The 24,940-nt window shown below is 34.4% G+C and overlaps 1 protein-coding gene across 2 annotated transcripts in view; it reads left to right on the top strand.

The window, feature by feature from the left end:
• The window catches only part of LOC130671252 (uncharacterized), a 199,089-nt gene that overhangs the window by 120,148 nt on the left and 54,001 nt on the right, over window positions 1-24,940 (top strand). For both annotated transcript variants that reach the window (XM_057475028.1, XM_057475030.1), the window contains one exon: window positions 6,174-6,505. In XM_057475028.1, the coding sequence (XP_057331011.1) occupies window positions 6,174-6,505 (332 nt within the window). The remainder of the gene's footprint in view (window positions 1-6,173; window positions 6,506-24,940) is intronic.

The raw sequence follows: 24,940 nt of genomic DNA, 5'->3' as shown, positions 1-24,940 counted from the left end.
CCAGTTTTCAAAACCCTGCTTCCATTCTCTGTACGACCAATACATCCGGAGTTATTGATTATCAAAGCCAAAATGGACTTTTTTGCTTTGATCAATGATAACTCGGCGCCAAATCGTCGTAGAGACTTTTTCAGGCCACCAAATTAAAGGGCATAAAATTTCCTAGAAAAGTCAGACAGTCGGATTATTCAAAAAAATTTATTGTCGCCCATAGAGGTATTGAAAGACCAGCAAAAATTTTGAAAATTTTTTTTTTGTTGGTTTTCTTATGATTACTCCGGAACCGTACATGATAATTTTGAGGTCCAGATCTGAAAACTACGTTTACGATTTATTTTATTTGACCGCTTAACATTTTATTCACCGACTCAAGATCCAATAGTCAAAACTTGATTATCAATTTTCACGTTTTCTTTCCGGCACATTTAACGTTCATAATTTATTAATTGATTTTTATTTCAATCATTTAACTTAATTATAATTAATTTAGCTTATTATTAATGACTAGATAATTTTGACTAGATCGCACTTGATTTCCTGGCAAATGCTTTACACAACCTTCCTGGAAATAACAAAGCAACTTATGTTGAGTTCGATTTTTGATTAATTATTTACACGATAATAGACACGACAATACTTTGCGGACACGACGTTTATTTATATGTTTTAATTAATAACTATTACGGCTTTCCGGTCCGGGATATTTAACAGAATACCTTTTATGATTTACGTTGAATTCTTTCCGTCGCTTGTCCAGTATGAGTTGTCCTGGTCCGGGTAGTTGTCTTGGTCCGTGTATTATCTCGTGATTACTCGGTCCTTCCGGCTCTTTCCTCCCTGTTCTATCTTTGGGCGTCTAAATGGTTGCCTGATCGTACTGACTCTATCTCTGGGTGCGTCTGGGTCGTTACCCAGTCCTGCTGACTTTGTCTTGAACGTCTGTTCAGTCTGGTCGTTCCGGTCACTACTATCTTTTTTCGCTGCTGTCTTGCAGTTTTATTATTTTTGCTCGATCATTTTTAGCAATGATCGGGAAACTCCTCCCTTAATTGATTATGATTGGGCCTAGCGTACCAGTATTTTCAATTAGCGCGCCTGGTGACGAGTCGAAAAACTTGATTGAACGCTCGTTTGGGGTTGAAGGTAGGGTAGGTGACCATCAGTGACAAATCACGATTACGGTCGATAAATTAACCCAATTTACCTCGTGACAGATTTCTCAGAAACGAGTTGAACGATCAGCTTCGAAATCTGATCAGCTCGAGAACTTAATAAAACGCGTTAACCATCTCGATCGGTTAATTTGTTCGAGAGATATCGTTGGAGAGAGGGTCGCGCGCGTTTTGATCCCCAGGACAACTCATCCCCGACAACCCATCCCCGACAATATATCCCCAAGAACTCCCACTCGGTTATTTTAGTCGTAATCTTGTTCAGAGTAACAATTCTAAACAAGAATTGATGTTGTGAGTGTATACAAAGATGATGTCACACAAACCGCCATTTTGATGTTAAACTGACACATGTACACTTAAATATCTACCTAAAACTGGTCGATAATTTGTAGATATTGCGAATTAAAATGTGTAATTTGTCGCGTTAACTCACCAAACTTATAATCTTTATTAAACTTAAAGTTTAATAGCCACCGAACAATATTAGGTTTCATCCCAGATGTGTTGGTGGAATCGTCAGTGAGGCACCTCCAACACATCCTGCCTCATACCTAACACTGAAGTTACCAAAAAATTATAAATGGGTTGGACCTATAACGCCACCGTCCATCGTACGGTTTTAAATAAAATTAATTATTAAATATTTTAATTTTTATTTAATCTATTACAAGATGGTAAGTAACCGGCTACACGTATGTAATTAAACGCCATCTGTGTGTACACGGCTGACTTTTCTATTGTTTATGTGCCACATCACCATACAAACTCATTTCAAAACCGTTTTGAATAGAAGTCCCCAGGGTCAACCATCAGGGGATGAATCGTCCTGGGGATGAATTGTCCGGGGACCAAAACGCGCCCAACCTGGAGAGAGAAATGGTGAAAAACACGTTTTTCCAAATATCTTCGAAACGGCTGAACGGATCAATTCTAAATTTGTATCAGATCTAGAATTCAAGAAAACGCGACGATTGTCACCTCAAACGTCAAAAACGGTTTATTAGTTCAAAAGATATCGGCGCTGAAAAGTTAAAAAGGTAACATAAAATGTTATTTTTTTTTGGATAAATCAAAATATAATGTACAAAATGTGTCTGAAATCATACCAACTCTTCTTTTTTATAGTCTCTTTCGATCACCATATAATGTCATCTAACTTGTTCTTTATTTGAAACCATGTTATCAGCAAAAAATTAAAAAACCCCATTCTTTAATGTTTTTCTCGGATATCCCATATATTATTGCTCTGACTTAAGTCAAAACTCACTCAAATCTTGATTTTGATGACTGTTACGTCAAAATAACACATATTAAGAGTAGCGCTCCTGTTTAGCCTTCGCCGAGCGAAATAACTGGGACGGAACTATAAGGATGACTGTTCATCAAAAATAAAATTAAAATAAAAATACTTATGCTTCGTTGTATAAGAAATAATTATAATATTGAATTGAATTATTGAATTTAGTTGGTTTAACCGGGCACTCAGCTTGTGTTAGCCATTGTACCCGGGCCCAGTGAGGACAATTTTGTAGTTATCGGAGAGGATCGCGGTCCTGGTGATCATTGTTATTAGGCCTTGCTTTATTGCCAGTCCACCTAACAACGAACTTGCTAAGCCCACTATTCTTCCAACAACTATTTATAATTTGACTACTGTAGATACTATTGTTTGGGAGTTTATAGGTGGAGAAGACATAGTTTTTATTTCGGTGATTCCCCGCCCCGAGTCCAAGGAAACACGTCGCGGGACACAGCCGCTGTCAGCAGTCCCCACTAGTTCAGGAAGAACCGAGACCTGGCGTTAGCTAAGCCCACCGTCGTTCTCCCGTCACTATGAGTCCTATCCTTCAGCTACCGTGGCCATCATACGTCGTGTCCTTGTCATCGGGGGGTCTTGTCATCCGAAATTATGTCTCCTAGGAAGTTAGTGTGGGTGTTATTATGATCCATCCTTCAAAGCCCACTGTGTAGGATAAGGCACTTATACAATGGAGGATGCCGGTTATCCAAGGGCAACGTTTGTGGTGGAGGACTCCCTCAATCACTGCTTTGACACGTTGGCTTACACCAAAGCTAGAGGTTCTGCGAATGTTTATGGGCCTTTGCCGCCACCAATGCTCGGACTTTACAGATGTTCTTCTTTGATAAGAAGCCCCAACCGCTAGCCTAGTCATAGAAGCAGCAGAGCCCTGCAGATTCGATCGAGTTATTGTATTTCGCTATCATTTTGTAATGAAGTCGGCGCCACTTCAATTCGGTCGGAAAATTGTCGGTATTCCACCACCAGGGAGCTGCCAATGTAATGCACATAAATATTACTGTGAAAATAAAATTCATTGGTGCATGCCGGGATCGAACCTGGTCCTACGCTTTGGTAAGCAAGTACCTTGTTCGATAGGCTATTGCCAGCCCCATTAAAATATTAAAAATTAAGTAAAATAAAATTTAATCACTTAAGTAAAATATTAAAAGCATAATTAAAACAACTTCCAAATTTATTTAAATCAAAACAATTATTTAAAAATTATTACAAAACAAAATTGAATTTGAATTAGACAATTAAATGCGGCTTACAATTTTTAACGCTTTATGAAATAATTTAGCTCTCGATTTTACTTGTTATACAATTTAATAAAACAATCAATTTATTATTTTAATTAATTATTAGTTATTCATTTAATTTAATTGTTACCTTGATTTATTTGATGATTATTATTATTATCAATAATTAATTATTTGCTTTATTATCTATTATTATTCCTTCTTAACCCTTGATAATTTAGGAAATTTTATCAATATTGAATTTTATTTATAAATTGAATTATATTCAAATAATTCAAATTAAATTTGATAATCGATGGAATATTTATCAAAATGATTTATTAATTAAATGAATTATTACTTTTGAATAATTCAACAATTATTTTAAAACGTCTGAATTATATTTTGATAATTCAGTTTATAAACATTTAAATCACCATTATTAATGATTTAATAAAATTGAGGACTTTGCCTTTAAACAATTAAAATTTCGTCAATGAAGAATGAGCTCACTTACGGAACTGAAATCTTTTTCAATTTCCAAAAGAGCTGTTACCAAGTAGTAACATCCCTTCCAATAATTATTTAGTTATACCAATTATTTCATTAGTCACAATTGAATCAAAATTTTTTTATAATAATTATTTATATATATTAGGGTACTTCATTTCGGAGCCAGATTTTTTTTTTTAAGTGCATGTGGAAAAAACCATCGTTCAACACAACAAAACATTTTCGCGCAAGAAAAAAAATTCTATGTCAATTACAGACCTAGTTCATTGAAAAATTCGATTTTCCCATTTAAATAACATGGGAAAAATTTTTTTTCATTAGCTTTAAGTATTTTTAACTTCGTTAATAAATCAATAGATCAGATAGACTAATTCAAACTTTTGTAAGAAATTGAACGCTCTACAAAAAAGGTTTCTTATCATTTTTCGATAAATCCATCTATTCAAAAGTTATTAGAGCTCGAAGTAAAGTTGGAGACCTTCTTACTTTTCCGGTGAAACTATCAGACTTATCACAAAATTTTGTGCGGTCTTTTTTGTTGACAATTTTATTCTCTGCAAGTTATCATAAGTAAAGTTTTTTCAAATTCCGCATTGTTTTCTAGTTATTTTCATTTCAATGTCGAGCTCTTGAAATCGACCAGTACCACTTTTTTCGGACGGGAACTATACGCGCACCTGACAGTCCTACTACCAACTCAAACGTCACTGCCGCACAGGAGTACTCAACCTTTACTCTCACATACATCCCACAGTGACATAGCGGCGACAATGTACCAGTGTATTCTAACGCACAAATACAAGTTCCACTTGTGTCAGCATACTCTCACATACAGCGATCAGCTTGGTATAACAAGTATGCAACTCTCATTAGAAACTCAGACATGAGCTATCCTAATTCTATGCGCTTATATGATCTCGTTTGTCTCGTGAAGTTCTGGAATATCTCATTCCCTCCTCGTGATCGATCTTCTTCCATTGACGCAAGAAAATACCTAGAAATCATTGGAAGAAGATGTGATCAGTAATGATATCCCTGTTAAGAATTTCCATGCGGTTGGAATAAATACTCTCAACAGTGAGGTACTTGAGTAGTATAACCAAAATGAAGCTTTGTTTTTCAGTTGGGTAACTTTCAAGGAGTACTTTAAAATTTGGCAGGTTCAGCAAACGGATGAGGCTCTGTTGCAGGAAATTTATTCGGTTAAGCAAAGCAACAATGAAAAAGGAGTTTCGTTTATTAATCATATGCAGGGAGCATTCTTAAGATTAGAAAACTCGTTACCGCAAGCGAATCGGATTCGAATAATAGTTCACGATTTAATTCGTACATTTTTGACATATAAAAGTTATCCTCAGGTTTACTAAAACACGTGTAAGTCACGCTTTTGAATGTTTTGAAAATAACGTCGTTTCGCCATTTAATTCTTTTTTGGGTCGCTGCAAATGTTATTCGGTTGAGAATTTTATTTTTGACATAATGTGGACAAAGAACTATAAGAATGACGGTTGTTTATATGCAACTAATATTCCATAATTTAGGGGTTGGTTCTGTTATGAAACTTATTGTATTCGTTGTTTTTCAACTTTCATTGGCTGATGCTTTAACCTATCAATTATTTCAAGGATGATCATATCCAAAAATTTCAGGCTTGCTTGACAACCAAATGTTTATAATTTTGTGAATTTTTTATTCCAACGTAAGATTAATGTCATTTGAGATCTGAGAGCTTCAAATTATCAACATCGAAGAAACGATCCTTAATTTCAGTCAGTGCTAAAGAGTACAAAAAAAAAATTAATGCGAGCTCTGTAAGCTCTAAAACAGGGGAAACTTTTAAAAGTTTGTTCGCCAAGTCAATTGTTTTGCGGATTTGAAATTAGCTTCTGTAGAACAACAGTTGCGGATATGTATCTCTTTTGAATGACGTTTTTTTTTTTTCAGATTTCACAGAAGTAGAAGTTACATCTGTGAGAAAAAAATTCATCCAAATGTAAATCGGCCAACTCATGTTATACACCAACGTCAAGCTGCAAACTTACGAGAACGAAAACGTATGCAAAATATTAACGACGCATTTGAGGGTCTACGAACTCATTTACCCACTTTACCCTATGAAAAACGACTTTCAAAAGTTGACACTTTAAAACTGGCTATAAGTTACATACGTTTTCTCACCGAACTTGTTTGTAATGAAAAAGATTCCGTGACATATAATCATGGGACTGTTACGAAGTACACAAATGATGATAATTCAAAGAAAATTATACTTCACAGTAAGTATTGAGCTTGTTCATTTCTTGTATTGTTATACCATAAATAATAAAATAGTCATGAATGATTAGCATTTAATCTTAATTTCCTTCATAAATTAAGTACGGAGGGACTTTGCTATTTGCGTACTCCAAAAGTAAAAGTCCTGGCAAATTTAATTTTACGATAGCATTACCGTACATTGCAGAGATATAACCAAAATCTCATACGGTAACTCCTAGAAGATACCAATGAGTTTCGCGAAAATAGCGATAATTTTCGGAAATGCCCCGTAAATAATCGTATTCCTTAATTGTTTTCGTCAGCATGAAGTCCATTGTATGTTCGCTTGCCGGATTCTAAAGTTCCAATATATGTTACGGCTTGGAAAAACGTTTTATTTGAGAAAAATGACCAAAGCATTGATCTGGTTTAATATAGATTGTGACATTTGGAATGTTTAATTCAAATTCGACACTGACACGTGGTCACTTTATGTATCTAATCCTGACATTATTTGAAATAATGTAAGGTTACGTATATTTTCATAGCTTGCCTTGATGAAATAGCTAAATTCACCGACTTTTCCGATCGCTGCGGTCTTTGAATATTTTTTTCCCGCAAGTTTATTCTCATTTAGTTCTCTTGGCAATTCGGTACGAGAAGGATCCGAGACTCGATATAATAATAATAATTATAATAATAATAATAATAATAATAATAATAATAATAATAATAATAATAATAATAATAATAATAATAATAATAATAATAATGCCCACGGTGCATTTTGTGCGGCCAGTGGAGATTTTGATTACTCCGTGGCGCACCGTGGGCTAGATAGGTCAGCCCTCTATCTACTGACCTACTAAACGCACAACAACCTTCGCATTGGGTTAACTCCCCAATGTGAAGTAAACTGAGTTCAAGACAATCCTGAACACAGAAGTGCTCCCCACAACCGGCCCTTCTCGGATGAGGGCTACCCACTAGCTGGGCGGAGCACCGAGATTCCGAACGATGACGACCTTGGCGAACAACGGACCGCATTTAGGTGGACGGAGGAATTACGAGCCGATCTCCTGATGTGCTATAATAACAGTGAACCGGAGCGGAGAGGCTATATGGCTAGGATGCATGCTCTCTGGAGCGATATGCACCCTAATCATAGCCATTTTTCACAACAACATCTGCGTGATTATGCCTCTCATCTCCGGCGAACACGAAGATCACTGTTAAATAACAGACGGCTATCTCACCGTCTGTCTTTTCCAGCACAGCTACATTAGGAGAGACGCCGTTCTTCCGAAGACGCCGACAATGATTTTGAAAGACGACAAGTATGTGTCTCTAAAAAGATACACTACCCAAAACATCTACTTGACACGGAAAACCACGAGCTATCAACTCGGATTCAAGAGGATTCTACTCTACTCACCATCAATCAAGCTGTCTATGATGCTGCTTCCTCACTCTTACCTCCGGCAAGAAATAATACTTCTTCTCCTGAGGCTAAGATGAGAGGTCGCATTGGGCAGCTTTCACTGAAGATTGATGATCTCCGGAAACATGTCTCCCGCATTCAGTGTGTGATTGAGTACGTAAATGCTCGTAAAGCGTTTACGCCTAAAGTCCGCCGTATTGCGGCGGGACTACGATATCAACATTACACGCTGAATAAGGAGAATCTTCTTAACATCAAAGAAGGTTCCCTTAACAGGTTGCGGGCTCTGGTGACTGCTAAAAAGTCACTAGAGAAAAAGCTGAAGCGGCTTACCGATAACTCTTTGTTTCGGTTGAGTCCTTCACGCTTTCTGACACCTAAGACATCTGTTTCTGGCGATCCCCCATCTATCGAGCGAGTAGAAGCTTTTTGGTCCGAGTTGTATGGTGATCAACCAAACGTGAATCGTGACACTCCAGCTCTCAACGACTTCGAGGCATTTTGTCGCCACCATCGAAACGACAATGCTGGTGAAGAGAGCCCTGAAGTCAGCGTGGAAGAAGTTCGTTTGGCTCTGAATAATGGTAAGAAGTGGCCTGCTCCGGGTCCGGATGGCATTAACTTATTTTGGTGGAAGAAACTTACTTCTACCCATAGCCATCTGGCCCGGATATTTACAGCTTTTATCAGAGGCAATGAACCTATTCCGTGCTGGCTTGTAAGAGGGCGAACCGTGCTCATCCCCAAGAAGGGTGACTTGTCCGACCCAAAGAACTACAGGCCTATCACCTGTTTGAATGCGGTTGATAAGGTTTGCACAAAAATCTTGAACAATCGCATTCTGCAGGAGATAGATCCTGTATGGCAGCAGATATACGAACAACGTGGCAGTAAAAGAGGCCTGTCAGGTTGCAAAGAGAATCTGTTAGTAGATCGTTGTGTCATTCAAGACGCAGTCTACTATCAGCGCAACCTGTCAATGGCCTGGATTGATTACCGTAAGGCATTCGACTCAACATCTCATGAGCTCATTCTCTTTTTGCTCAAATGCCTTGGGGTCAATCGCGATACAGTGGGATGCATACAGCGTACGATGCAACTTTGGCGAACATGGTTCCACATTTCATGTGGCAACGACAAACGTGTGACCGAAGTTGTACAGTACAAGCGAGGTGTCTTCCAGGGAGATCCCCTGAGCCCGCTGCTGTTCTGCATCTATCTGCTGCCGATATCTGTTGCTTTACGCCGTACCCGTGGATACTCAGTGGGCCCACCAACTGATCGGAAATATTCGATCACCCACTTACTCTACATGGATGATCTGAAGGTATATGCTTCTGATGAGGAACACCTTCAGACAGCCTTGAATATCGTAGGGGAGTATACACGGGATGTCGGCATGGCTTTTGGGTTGGACAAGTGCGCAGACGTTAATCTGGTGAAGGGTAAGTGCTCGGATTTACGCGAAGATATCGAGTTAGTAGATGGGAGCGTCATTGACCATCTTGACGCCAGAGACTCGTACAAATATCTAAGGATTGACGAGAGTCCTACTTAATTACAACAATAATTTCCCATACATCTGATCCACTGGATCTATACACGCACTCACTCACTCTAGTCCCCTGGATCTACTTTCATCCACACTGACTTTAAAATAATTTTTCCTTCCACTTGGCTTGAATAAATTAATTGATTAAAATTTTGTTGAGAAATAAAAAAATTAAATAAAATAATAAATTATCTGCTTTTTATTTAACGTCTAGATCCTCGGGTGGTCCGTCCGGTTGTGTGTCTTCATCTCGGGTCAACTGACACTTGATGGAATTCACCCACTCGCCTGGATTCGGCAACTTCCGGAAAATTTGGTACTTCTACTTACAACTAAGTGGGACTGACGGGCGAGCCCCTACATTTACCACTCCTGACGACAAGTCGCGCTCTGCCCCGGATAACCCTTGAGTAGTGATAGTTTTTATCGACGGTGTGCATAATAGATAATAAAAATAATTTAACGCGGAAAATTCAAATTTTCTTTGTTACATATACTTTGAATAAATTTTCAATTAAAATTAAGTAAAATTACACATATATAATTGAGATAAAATTTATCGTTTTCGCGGCTTGAGTTAGAAAGCTTATGGTCGCCATTTTGCTTAAGTATCTCGGTTCGTCTTTATTAGGTAGCGTTATATAAAATATTTAACCGAGTTGAGTCTAACGACTACTAATTAATTAATTAATAACTAATAATCGCTGAATTTTAGAATTAATTTAATTAAGCAGGTATTCTTCTAGATATACTGAGACCCTCGGACTGTTCTCTAGAAGGTGCTGAAATTTAACTTAGTAGCGTTTTATTAAACATTGTGACCTTGGTGCTGAGTCTTCTAGACCGCACCACAGGAAACTTTATTTAAATAAAATTTGTTAGGACAATAATTGATGAAAATTAAAATTCAGATTTAAAAAGTATACTCAGAACTTCCAGCGTCAGAAAAATTTATACTTGCGGACAGAGTGTGTGTGTGTGTAATCTAGAATAGATTTTGCCTCTCCAGCAAATTATTTAAAAAAGAGGAGATGATAATTGTTATTATAATTTAAGAAATTTATATTCAACTGAAAAATAATTTAATCATAAAATACGTTATTAGTGTCGGGAAATTTAAAGATTCATCATTGTGAAAGATATTTAATATCGAATTAGAGAGCATATCCGTTGCCAAAAAATTATTATAAATAAATTTGGATATATTTTATTAAATGAAATTTACTGAATTAATTATTTTCAATCGATTAATGACGCTGAGTCTGCCGACCGCTCATTAAGTGATTGAATTGATTGATATCTGAACCCAACCCTGCAGCTGTGTGAGTTCAGCCACGGTGAAGAAATTTTCTGACTCATATTTGAGATTTTCTTTTTCTCTCTGCTTTGTTTGCCTTACACACGATACTGAAAGATCGTGCAATTTTACTCTTAGTGGCGCCCTAAAAACTTTTGAGTTCAAAAGGTGTCCAAATTGGGACCTCGTAAGCCTCGTCATCAAGACCATAGAAGTCGAGGGGTACCCGGTTATAATGCTGTTATGAGCGACCTTAAATAAATGAATAATAATAATACGATTAATATATCATAGAACAGTTTTGTTATATACTACTTGAACTGCACGTGGCAATCTATATCAAAGCTAGCCACTAACTCACTATATTTTACGGAAAATCGTGTGAATAGGTAAACGACGATTACGAAACCTGTGAGCGCCAAGCGGTATCACCCAAATATTCAATTCTAATTGTACGACAACGTTGCATATATATGTAGCGTTGCTACTAGGTGACGCGATCGATAAAATTCGACAGTTTCCGTCGAACATCAATTTATTCATTTATCTATCTCTACCACATCGGTGGGGACAATTAGTAATAGACCGTGGGATTGCACACACGCATCCAGGCTTCTTTTCTTTTGACTGTATACTTACAATCACTGTGGTACTTACGTTTATTTCAATAAAACATTTGTTTAAATTAATTAGTTGGTTTTAATAATTTATATTATCACCGCAACCACTAAATATATATGGGCAGATCCATTAATTTTCGACGAAAGTGTGCGCACTCAGGTCAACGATTTTGATGCCGATTTTTTCCTCAAAAGTACACCTTAAAAAAAGAAGATCCTGAAAATTTGGACCCGATATAATCAAATCTGGCCGCTGGAGAATTTTTTGAATTTTTAAAAAAGTCGATTTTTCACTGATTTTCGAATATTTGTATCTCAGCTTCTATATAACTTAAAGACTCCTGCCCAACGGCATTTTTCTCAGTAGACTCTCTACTTTTAAGAAAAAAATAAGTATTTGGTCTAAACTCAAATAGGGCTTAGCTGACAGCCTCTAACTAACGAACTGTTTTGGTTAAATTTTACCTATTTGTAAAACACTAGTATACGTACAGTAATCGAAGTTGAGGATCGACCAGCAGCTAATGTCTTCTATTGGGGTATACTTTAGTAGAATCTATGCAATTTTTACTTCATTGCTTCTATTAAATAAAGTTATAGCCATCTGAAACCAATCAAATTTTAAAAAATTACAGTTTTCAGATGGCTGGAACTTTTTTCTCGGAACTTCGATTTCCTTCAAACTTTCAGGAAAGTTGCTTTATTATGTTCCTAAAAAGCCCTGAAAATCGGGGCTAGGGAATCGAGCTTGTATTCAAGTTATGAATTTTTTAATATTGCCAAAATTGCGTTGTTGAATATAATATTTGCTGATAATTTCTTACATATCTATCGAATTATTCATATCTTATAGACAAGTGAATTATTAATATTCTCTGTACATAGATATAGCTGCTGTCAGTAACCATTTGAGTAACGTCTCAAGTAAACATTTTACCCTCAAAAGCGCTATCGTTCTTATATTGTTTGAATTTGTTTCAAAAGTCGCGCTCGGGCTACTCTGTTACTCAATTTATCCGCTTCGTGGCGTGACTGAGATACCAATGTTATCATACGCTCATGAAAGCATTGCAATCTACGTTGAAGTTCTCTAGGTATGAAGGTCTACAGTATTTAGAAATTTTTATGTGTTTAATTTGGAGTGTTTAAATTATCAAAACTTGAAACAATGGATAAGTGTTATATTGGTCAGTCACGCCACGAAGCGGATAAATTGAGTAACAGAGTAGCCCAAGCGCGACTTTTGAAACAAATTCAAACAATATAAGAACGATAGCGCTTTTGAGGGTAAAATGTTTACTTGAGACGTTACTCAAATGGTTACTGACAGCAGCTATATCTATGTACAGAGAATATTAATAATTCACTTGTCTATAAGATATGAATAATTCGATAGATATGTAAGAAATTATCAGCAAATATTATATTCAACAACGCAATTTTGGCAATATTAAAAAATTCATAACTTGAATACAAGCTCGATTCCCTAGCCCCGATTTTCAGGGCTTTTTAGGAACATAATAAAGCAACTTTCCTGAAAGTTTGAAGGAAATCGAAGTTCCGAGAAAAAAGTTCCAGCCATCTGAAAACTGTAATTTTTTAAAATTTGATTGGTTTCAGATGGCTATAACTTTATTTAATAGAAGCAATGAAGTAAAAATTGCATAGATTCTACTAAAGTATACCCCAATAGAAGACATTAGCTGCTGGTCGATCCTCAACTTCGATTACTGTACGTATACTAGTGTTTTACAAATAGGTAAAATTTAACCAAAACAGTTCGTTAGTTAGAGGCTGTCAGCTAAGCCCTATTTGAGTTTAGACCAAATACTTATTTTTTTCTTAAAAGTAGAGAGTCTACTGAGAAAAATGCCGTTGGGCAGGAGTCTTTAAGTTATATAGAAGCTGAGATACAAATATTCGAAAATCAGTGAAAAATCGACTTTTTTAAAAATTCAAAAAATTCTCCAGCGGCCAGATTTGATTATATCGGGTCCAAATTTTCAGGATCTTCTTTTTTTAAGGTGTACTTTTGAGGAAAAAATCGGCATCAAAATCGTTGACCTGAGTGCGCACACTTTCGTCGAGAATTAATGGATCTGCCCATATATATATATATATATATATATATATATATATATATATATATATATATATATATATATATATATATATGTACATATATTAGGGTGGCTCATTTGAAACGACTATTTTTTTTTTTGCTCCATTGACGGAATATTGTTCTAGACAAAAAAAAAATTTTTCACAAAATTTGAGCCCTTAATTTTAATTTTAAGAACTCGCTAATTGAATTTGAAATTTTCCCATTCATTCAGCATGTAAAGTGGAGGTTTTTTTTTTTAATTATCTATAGCTCTGCTGTATGTGACAGGAACGGAGTCAGAGTTAAAAAATGTAAAAGTCGATTTTTAGCGATTTTTGCGTATTTTTTGAGTTTTTCGTAGAAAATATTGTAGTTACCGAAAAAAAGTAAATGACAAATTTGTAGGAAATCAAATTTGCTACAAAAAAGGTCCTGTAAGCCAAGGCTGTAAAATCTGTTTTTTTTTAAATAAATTGAATTATACATATGAAAATTCAAGATATCTTTGCAGTATATGATTTGTTAAATTAATAATTTAATTTTCATTTATTGAATGTTTTTTTTTGGACATCATATTATTTTTTCATGAAAATATAACTTTAAAAAAATTTATCTTTATGGGGCATTCCACGCCAAATCGGACGGTTTCAAAAATTAATTATTCCGATTTTCTTCAATTTTTGGTATTTTTTAGTACCCCTCAAAAGAGGCTGCCCGGTAAATTTTGAGATCTTTTTGATTAATGGTTCAAAAAATATCGAATTTAAAAAAAAACCGCTTTTTTTATGGTTTTTTGATCATAACTTTCGTAATAATGGTCGAAATTCAATGTTTTTTTATTCAAAATTTTCGTTTTTAGTTGGCCTTTACAGACAAAATTGCATAACAAATATACGAAATGTTTTTGATGGAGATTTTTGAATTTTAAGTTTTCAACCGTGTTTTTAAAAAAGGGTGTATCCTTCGATTTCCTTGAAAATTTCCCATCTTAAACTTCTATCCATTCTGCAACTTTTAAGCCCAGTCCAGTAGTGGGCCTTCCATAATTACTATTTTTTTTCAATTTTTCAAAATTAAAAAAAATTTTTTTTTTGCTATAGATTATCATCAGTACCGATTTTTGACATTTTACACTTGTTTTTCTTGCATATTATAAATTGATTCCGATATTTTTTCGTTCTGAGTAGGGATTTAAAAGCAGTAAGTTAAAGTTAATGCTATTTATAAGCTGTTATAATAAATACTTTTATTTTTTAAAAAGCAACTATTTCGAAGCAAAAGAAACATTAGATTTGCTATACAATACAGCTAAGATCATTACAGGAGCTCCAAAATTTCATATAATTATTCGAAAAAGCGACGAAACTGTATCACAAACGTTTTTAATCATTTCCGTGTTCTTTCGAAAATTTTACATTAACGATTGTTTTATGAACTAGAGGACTCCTTAGTGAATATAGCTTCGTCGCTTTTTCGAATAATTATATGAAATTTTGGAACACGGTTGAAAACTTACAATTCAAAAATCTCGATCAAAAACGTTTCATATATTTGTTATGCATTTTTGTCTGTAAAGGCCAACTAAAAACGAAAATTTTGAATAAAAAAACATTGAATTTCGACCATTATTACGAAAGTTATGATCAAACAACCATAAAAAGAGCGGTTTTTTTTTTAAATTCGATATTTTTTGAACCATTAATCGAAAAGATCTCAAAATTTACCGGGTAGCCTCTTTTGAGGGGTACTAAAAAATACCAAAAATTGAAGAAAATCGGAAAAATTAATTTTTGAAACCGTCCGATTTGGCGTGGAATGCCCCATATAGATAAATTTTTTTTAAGTTATATTTTCATGAAAAAATAATATGATGTCCAAAAAAAACATTTAATAAATGAAAATTAAATTATTAATTTAACAAACCATATACTGCAAAGATATCTTGAATTTTCATATGTATAATTCAATTTATTTCAGAAAAAACAGATTTTACAGCCTTGGCTTACAGGACCTTTTTTGTAGCAAATTTGATTTCCTACAAATTTGTCATTTACTTTTTTTCGGTAACTACAATATTTTCTACGAAAAACTCAAAAAATACGCAAAAATCGCTGAAAATCGACTTTTACATTTTTTAACTCTGACTCCGTTCCTGTCTCATAAATTTTACTGTAAGAACTTCTGAAGTATAAAGGTTCCCCTACAACTTCTACCTATGGACAGTAAAAAAACGTGAAATACAGCAGAGCTATAGATAATTAAAAAAAAAAAACTTCCACTTTACATGCTAAATGAATGGAAAAATTTCAAATTCAATTAGCGAGTTCTTAAAATTAAAATTAAGGGCTCAAATTTTGTGGAAAATTTTTTTTTTATGTCTAGAACAATATTCCGTCAATGGAGCAAAAAAAAACTAGTCGTTTCAAATGAGCCACCCTAATATATATATATATATATTGTAACGGGTTTTTTTACCATCGGGGTTCTACCAGAGTGAAGTCCGAATACACTTACGATTTTTGGCAACCTTGTTCAATTATTATCAAGTTGGGCGCCAGGTGATTTTATAATCACCAAATAAACAATTATCGAAATGTCGGCTCAGGGTGGCGGATCAGGGAAAGGTCAGGCACTTGAGATTACGATAAAATAGTTGATCAGAATTAACACAAAACAATAATCAGTCGTGCATTGAACAAACAAAATAAATTGATCGGTTTCACAAAATTATCGGTTACTATACAATATAAATGCCGTTGTCGGCTCAACTCGATATAAACAAAATTTAAAAAAAAAATCGTAGTTGATCGAAAAACACAATTAGTTCATTGCTCGGAGAAAACACAGTCGAAATAAAATAAACTTATTTTAGTTTTCACGCACACATCCAACGTGCGTTTTAGCGGAATACTTGACGAGTGACGTCAAAATATTGTAAACGGTAAGACTCGACCGCGGTACGAGTAAGACACGGATAATCCGTAATTCTCAGAATTGCTCGATGAAATAAAATAAAATATAAAATAATATTTTATTTCGCTAACGCGTTGAATTTTACCATCATATAATTATTACGCGTAATTAATTATTAAATTAATAATTACTACGTGATCGCGTTTCACTTGTTCAATAATTATTGCACTTGTACACTTTGTTCAGATTCGCGCCGATGCATCGGCTTGTTCACTTGTTTACGAAATTGGTTATTTTCGGTCGAAATTAATTGTCGCGATTTATTGTTCGTTGATCAAACTGGGATTGAACTTACATGTCGTAATTCAAATCGTTTAAACGTCGGAATCGAGTATTGTTCATTTGGTCGGGTCGAATTGTTCAAATACAAAAAAACGTGGCCGTTCCGTTCGGCGTCTATACCGGATCTCTCGTTTTAATTAATGCGTCGGGTCGATTGCTCGGTCAAAGTCGAAATGGTGATCATAGATGTCACCAAAAGTTGCTTACCGGGTAATTATTTATTATATTCAAATAATTTAAAACCACGGGTCGATGTCGAATTTTCATCATGTTACAAGATATATATATATATATATATATATATATAGATATATATATATATATATATATATATATATATGTATATATATCAGGGATAGAGAGTTACTCCTCAAAAGCCGCTCGCTCCTCGATAACTCCCCACTTCTTAGCAGTTAAACTCATTGTAGGATTCGGATGCATGAGAGTATAGATGCCTAAACTCTCCCTACTCATCGCTCTGATGATGAGTAACTCTAACGAAGAGCAAGAGAAAGTAGCTCGTCAGGAGTAATACTCCTTCTACGAGTTACTCACTAAGGAGTTTTTCAAGAGAGACTCTTCTAGCAAAAACTCCTGAAAGGAGCGAAACTTGAATGCTTAAATCGAATACTCTTCAAAATTGTGGTAGGGTGAAAATTCAGAAAGAGCTATTTGGGAGCGACTTCTACTTTATCTACACTGAATTCTACTATATCTACAATGATGAAAATTTAATATAATTTTCTTAATAAACAGAAAATAGTTTTCAATATATTTTTTTTAAATCTATAGGGCGTTGCAGTTAATAAAAAAAAATTGTTTTAATTTTGAAGTATTTATTTATTTATTTCTGTAAATGAAAAAATATTAATTTTAAAACAAAAGATAAATCATACATATGTTTTTTTAACTATTAAATGTATTAGAAAAGTGGAATAATTTTATTTATCAAATTATTCTTTAGATAAATAAGTAATTCAATTTTATTATTTTTTAATAGTGATAAATACAAATTGTATAATGTTTTTTTATACGAACAAAAAAAATTTGTATAACAATAAAAAATGAATATTTTATTTAGCGAATAACTTATAGAATCAAAAATTAGAATATTCTATTTATAATCTATACTTGGTAATTGAGCCAGATTACGCCATTATTTTTTAATTTTTTTTCTTATATGGGATTAAGAATTCATATTAAAGAATAGAATATAGTTAACAATTCTAAAATATTTGATTACTTCTAGATAATTATTTACTTTAACAATTATATGATAGATAAAATGATTTTATTTTTCTTATTTACGAAATAGTTCCATAAATTATCTATGAGGGAAAAAGGGGCACGATGACAAATCTCAAAAAATTGCAAAAAAAAAAAGTATGTGTGTCAGCTCCGACGCACGATTGGAGTATACTCCTTCAGATCGTCTGTCTAAATAGGCACAGAATTAAAGGCTTACTAGTCTAAGAAAAAGATTAATACCATATCAAATGGTTAATAAACGAATCAATGAAAATACCTAAATAATGTATTTTTATTCTATTTTAGTCTAGTCGAGAAGTTGAGTTCCTGTTAAAAATAGAGGTTTCCTAAAAATATAGTTAATGGCTTAAACAATCTGGAATGGCGTCTCGAGAAAGACGTTTTTGGTTTTTTTTTTTTTTTGGAAAAATAAAATTACAATTGTTATGAACAAAAAACCGTTAAAAAAACTAGCCGTCCAGCTTTTTGGCAAAATCTCAAAAAGTATAAGCGTCAGCTTAAATATTAGAAAAGTTTCTGAAAGAGCAGAAAATTTTAGTGAAAAAGTTTTTGACTCCCCGAATGGTAGTTCCAATATTTATAATTTTAATTCAACGTGGAAAATTAGATTTTGCGCGGCAGTTTCGGCGTGCGCGCGCCGCCACTCTAGTGAGCGCAGTTTTTAAATAATTTTTTTTTGCAATCAAATATCAATTAAAAAATTCGAAAACATTCTGGAGTCATCTAGACACTTTAAAGAATATGATTTTGCGGTAATAAAAGTTACATCACCATTATTCAAAAAGTTATTCGATTGTTAATCAACATTTTTTTTACGGGTTTGTGTTGTCATAAAAGGCGGCATAAAAGTTTGAATAATTAATCTATAAATTTTTTGTTTCTTGGAGCCCTTTCTATAAACATACTCAACAAGATGGCAGTATGAAAGTTTATACAATATTTTGATTTCATTAATTATTAATTTTAGAACCACCAAAAAAATTAAAAATTAAAATAATGTATGTTAAATAATTTTTTTTTAATTTTAAGCTATTACTGATTTCATATTCTTGTTAGGCATTATATGACTACTTTTCAAATTTTTTCTTGCCATTTGTTTATAAATTTTTTATAAACAAATAAATTAATTAAATATTTTTTAAAAATTTTTTTTCACCATATTGTTAGCGTAAAAATTAATCCTTGTCCCTAATACACTTTACGATTGTTTTTGTACATTTTTATTCAACTTCTGAGCTTTTAAAAACAATCCAAAAAAACTTCAGCGCAAAGTCATAAAAAATAAGCCAAATTTAGAAATTTTTTTATTTTCAATGAAAAAAAAAAATATATATAAAGGAAAGTCGGCACAAAATGGGAATAGCGGGATTAAATACTGCCTTAGTTGAAGTTTTTTTTGAGACAAAAAAATTGAGAATCAAAGGTTTCGGACTTCGAAAAAATGACGGTTTTTTTGAAAAAACTGAAATATTTCATATATCGTGACTTCCGAAATTTTTTTGTATTTTGTTCTAAAAACTACATTAAAAAACACAAATTTCGAAAAAAAAAGTGCCGAAAGGTTAATTTGTGAGAAAGTTATAGCAATTTATAAAAAAAACAGCGTTTTTTGTCAAAAATCCGTAACTTTCTTTGGGTTGGGTAAAAAAATCTGAAAAAATTCAGAAAAATGTCTTTGGTAGGATAAAAAATGATAAAAAAGTTTCAGCGAAATCGAAGGGGGTTGGGTCAAAACCGCGGTGATTTGGCATGGAATGCCCCATATACAATATATTTAAATACACTGGTCACAGAAATTAAGAGATAGAAAAAAAATCCGAAATTTTTAGGTGATTTTCAACATGCTTTAACACGGTGAAAAATGGTCGTATAAGAAAATTAAAAGAAGAAAATTGTAGCCTCAAGTTTCTAGTTTTCAGATCTGGACCTCAAAATTATCATGTACGGTTCCGGAGTAATCATAAGAAAACCAACAAAAAAAAAATTTTCAAAATTTTTGCTGGTCTTTCAATACCTCTATAGGCGACAATAAATTTTTTTGAATAATCCGACTGTCTGACTTTTCTAGGAAGTTTTATGCCCTTTAATTTGGTGGCCTTAAAAAGTCTCTACGACGATTTGGCGCCGAGTTATCATTGATCAAAGCAAAAAAGTCCATTTTGGCTTTGATAATCAATAACTCCGGATGTATTGGTCGTACAGAGAATGGAAGCAGGGTTTTTAAAACTGGAAAACATTTTCTATAAGGCAAAATTAGTGGCATTTGATAGAAAAATTTTTTTTAAAGCGATATTGTTTGGTAAAAAACAGGTCAAAATTCACAATTTTATGGATATTCGGAAATCTTGCTATAACTTTGGATATAACGGATGAACAAAGGATATCTTCGACTTTTTGTCAACCTCAAAGTGTCCTGAAAAAACCTTGAAAATTTCAAATCGCTGCGATTTTTCTTTCCTAGTGCCCCGAAGCTTTAAATTTATCGATTTTGTCAAAAATCACCATAATTGGAAGTTTCTCGATTTTTGTACATTTTTTCGATTTGAAAATGTTTTTTTTACCGATAATCTTCATTTCTTCGATCAAAAAGATCGATTATCGAAAAAAATAGAAAAAAAAAAATTTGAAGAAAATTTGTTTTTTTTCAAAATTTTTTTTTTTTTGTTGTATCTGCAATGATTTATCATTGTCAAAATAAATTCCTAAAATTTTTTTAACCGCTGTAACTGTATCTGCTTCAAATGTCAACTTGACAAACATACCCTTTGGGTAACTCTAATGCCGGCGGTAAAAAAAATTTTAGGAATTTTTTTTGACAATGATAAATCATTGCAGATACAACAAAAAAAAAATTTTGAAAAAAAAAAATTTTTTTTCAAAATTTTTTTTTTTTCAATTTTTTTTTGATAATCGATCTTTTTGATCGAAGAAATGAAGATTATCGGTAAAAAAACCATTTTAAAATCGAAAAAATGAACAAAAACCGAGAAACTACCAATTATGGTGATTTTTGACAAAATCGATAAATTTAAAGCTTCGGGGCACTAAGAAAGTAAGATCGCAGCGATTTGAAATTTTCAAGGTTTTTTCAGGACACTTTGAGGTTGAAAAAAAGCCGAAGATATCCTTTGTTCATCCGTTATATCCAAAGTTATAGCAAGATTTCCGAATATCCTTAAATTTGTGAATTTCGACCTGTTTTTTACCAAACAATATCGCTATAAAAAAAATTTTTCTATCAAATGCCACTAATTTTGCCTCATAGAGAATGTTTTCCAGTTTTAAAAACCCTGCTTCCATTCTCTGTACGACCAATACATCCGGAGTTATTGATTATCAAAGCCAAAATGGACTTTTTTGCTTTGATCAATGATATATATATATATATATATTGTGACATTTAAAATTTAACTGAAAATTTGACGCCGACATGTGGTCACTTATTTATTTATTTCATCCGTATATTGTTATTGAATAATGTAAGGTTATGTTATTTTGACAGCAGCCGTATTGTGATTTGGCTGATCACGACTGTTTTAATAATTTCCCGCTTATAGTATTAATTTCATCGTCAGTTGGCAGCTTGATACAAGAAGAATCCGAGACTCGAAATAATTGATAATAAGAATAATAGCAATAAGTTCGTTAGTAATTTAGTTAGTTTAAGTTGGTATCCGTATAGTTTTAGAGATTTAGGTACTCGTTTGCCGGTCACCAGAGCCCAAGAGAATCTAACGACAACAACCCACATGATCAACCCAACGACAATAGCCGACAATAGCCGAGGGGAGGATTTTGTATGATAACCGCCAGTGGAAGCTTCTGAAGTTGACATCGTCCAGCGAGTTAGCCTGCAGGACGCCCTAAACATCCGAACGAACGGGCCAATGTCCACGAATAGTCGTAGCAAGAGTTTGTACTACAAATAGTATACTTGCACGACTGTCTGATTACTAAAACCGGATTGACAGCCAGTACTCGAGAAGCAAATCGACTGTGTCATTGGGCTGAGAGCTTGGCTTTAGACGTTATCGAAGCGCCGCCAAGTGTGTAAGCCCTACTAAGAGGGAACAACAACAAACGTCGCCATTCTGGATCGTACCTTGTTGTAACTGCCACGTGTTTTTGCTACAATCAATTGTTTAAATTAATTAATTTCGTAATACGTTTGTAAAAATTACGCACGTAAAACCGATTAAGTATTTAGACTCTCTGGTGCTGCCTACAGTAGTTTCGGCTTAAAATTAATGATTTAATTGGAGAAGATGAATTATAAACCGACGTGAGAAATCCGTGCAGGGGATTCCTCACCCGACACCGATACCGGTGACAGAACTTTCCGCGTGCGGATATACGTTTTTTTTGTTGATTGATCAGCAACGACGTAGTCTAATGATCGAGCAAGCTCAATACGTCTCTCAAGGAGTTGTTGTACTTGTCCAGCACCTGGGGCAACTTGAGTCGCCGTTCCCGGCCGCCATTTTGGGTCCCTCCCGACCACGTGGAGACGCAGAAATAGGACTTCAAGAACTTCAACCGGTGAGCGAGTCAAATTAATTCGTTTCGTAAAGTAATTCGAGTTGATGTAGATTATTTAACCAGATAAATTGTCCAATTTCGTACGTGCTTTCTTTTAGTCAGTCAACTCGGATTATTTCTACTGGTACAACGTTGATGTATTATTTGTCTCTTTGCAGTTAATTATTGATATCGATTTGGGATATTGAGTGTATCTAATTGATCATTTTATTATCTACGTTGTTATTTTGAGTTTGATTTTTCTTTTATTTTAATTACAATAATACGGCGTATTTCGAGTCTCGTCATGTAGTTTGTATCTGCTAGTACTAACTCCGGATAATCATCATGACAACCAATATTGTTCTATTTTTTTTTAATATTATTTATGTACAAGTAAACCACTCAACGTTGAGTATCTGTGCGTACACCGAGTTACCGACGGTTATGGATGTCATGTGAATTGACATCACGTTGCCGTCAAGTTGCAATACCGGGTAGAATCCTACGTTCTGATGTTACAAACATTATATCAAGTCAGAGTAACCTGTATTATTATTTTGTTTTCCGGTTGTTCATTCTTGTGTTTGTTATTGATTTAAAAATATACTGATTAATATGAAATTTATTTTATTGTTTCAATTGTTAATTGAGTCCGGTGCCAAAGCCGGGGTAGTTATTTGTAACGAGTTGTCTCGTTATACCGTACAATTACAAGATATTAATGTGTGTTTCCCGAATAAATTGATTTGTGTAATTTCCGAATATACTGACAATTTATTTAACGCAATTTTAAGTGCCCATCCTATTCTCGATCCGCCACCCTAAGTCGACGATTGCGAACTTCGGTGAGTACGTTCACCTGGCACCCAACAACCGCAGAAACCGAACAGGTAAGCCAAATAGTTGTGAGGGGATTAGTTCGCCTGACGGATTCCAGGCGAGTTCAATAACCGGTACAAATATATATATATGTAGCGTTGCTACTAGTTGAAGCGATCGATAATTGTCGGCTGTTTACGTCGAACATCGATTTTTCATTTGTCCGCTCTACCTCATTCGTGGGGAGAATAAGTAATAGACCACTGGATTGCATACACGCATCTAAGCATTTTTCTTTACTGTATTCTTACAATTACTGTGTTACTTCCGTTATGCAAATAAAACATTTGTTTAATATAATTAGCTGGTTTTAATAATTTATATTATCACCTCAACCACTAAATTAGTGACCCCGACGTGATCTCTTTTGTAGAGAAGTGTCGAACACGAGTGTTACACAGTTTATAAAATTTTGTGAGTTTTCGCATAATTTTTGGCGCGAATATTTTCTCGCGTTGCCGATTAATCGGCGAGACCGTGATTTTTCATTCATAGTTATTTCTGCGTGAATTTGTTTTTTGATTAGTGCAGTGAATTTTCTTATCATTTTGCAGTTTTTTATCTTTAATCACCGCTGGTGCATTGCTGGGCATCTCATGGTCGTTATGCCGCATCAGTGTTAATTCGAGAGACCTTCAGTGCGAATCGAATAGTGATAAAAGTTTTTGCGCGCTGAAAATAAAATTGCCATATTTCGTGCAGTGTCGCGTTAAATTTTCCGGTAGCTACGTCATCGGAAATAGTTTCGAGTCAAGCCAGAGAGTCAGCCGAACATTTCTGAGTGGCGAGTCATCGCTGGATACGTAGAAAAAATCACTAGCGGAGGAGAGTAATTTTCAATCGATTTCACGCCGATTATTTATTAAAGATCGAGTCACTGGGACCGAGTTTCCCGTGGACACTGGCTCTGATTTATCAGTGTTTCCTCGCAGTTCGATGAAATCGCAAACAACTCCCATAGGTTATCAGCTTTATGCCGCAAACGGCACGATTATCGAAACCTATGGTTTATCATCACAAACGCTGAATCTCGGACTGCGTCGAAATTTTACATGCAACTTTATTGTTGCCGATGTCACCGAACCGATACTTGGGGCTGATTTTTTGAGTCATTATGATTTGCTAGTTGACCTCAAACGCAAATGCTTACGCAACGGCATTTCAGGTTTGACATCATCCGGTTATTTCCACGCAACAACGGCATTGGACGAAATCAAGGCTGTGGATGGTGATTCCGTTTATATGAAACTGCTACGTAAGTTTGCCGATATCACATGACCTGATCCGTCCGACAATAAGAAAAGGAAACATTTAACGATGCACCATATTCGTACCACACCTGGTCCACATGTTTCTAGCAAAGCTCGTCGCTTATCGCCTGACAAATTAAAAATTGCTCAAGAGGAGTTCCGTAAAATGATTGAGTAAGGCATTTGTCGGCTATCGCAGAGTGTTTGGTCCTCGCTATTACACATGGTCCAGAAAAAGGACAGTGGATGAAGACCATGTGGCGATTA

This window comes from Microplitis mediator, chromosome 7, assembly GCF_029852145.1.
Source record: "Microplitis mediator isolate UGA2020A chromosome 7, iyMicMedi2.1, whole genome shotgun sequence".
Lineage (NCBI taxonomy): Eukaryota > Metazoa > Arthropoda > Insecta > Hymenoptera > Braconidae > Microplitis > Microplitis mediator.
The sequence above is the reverse complement of the archived record's forward strand: the minus strand, read 5'-3'. Positions and strand labels throughout refer to the sequence as shown.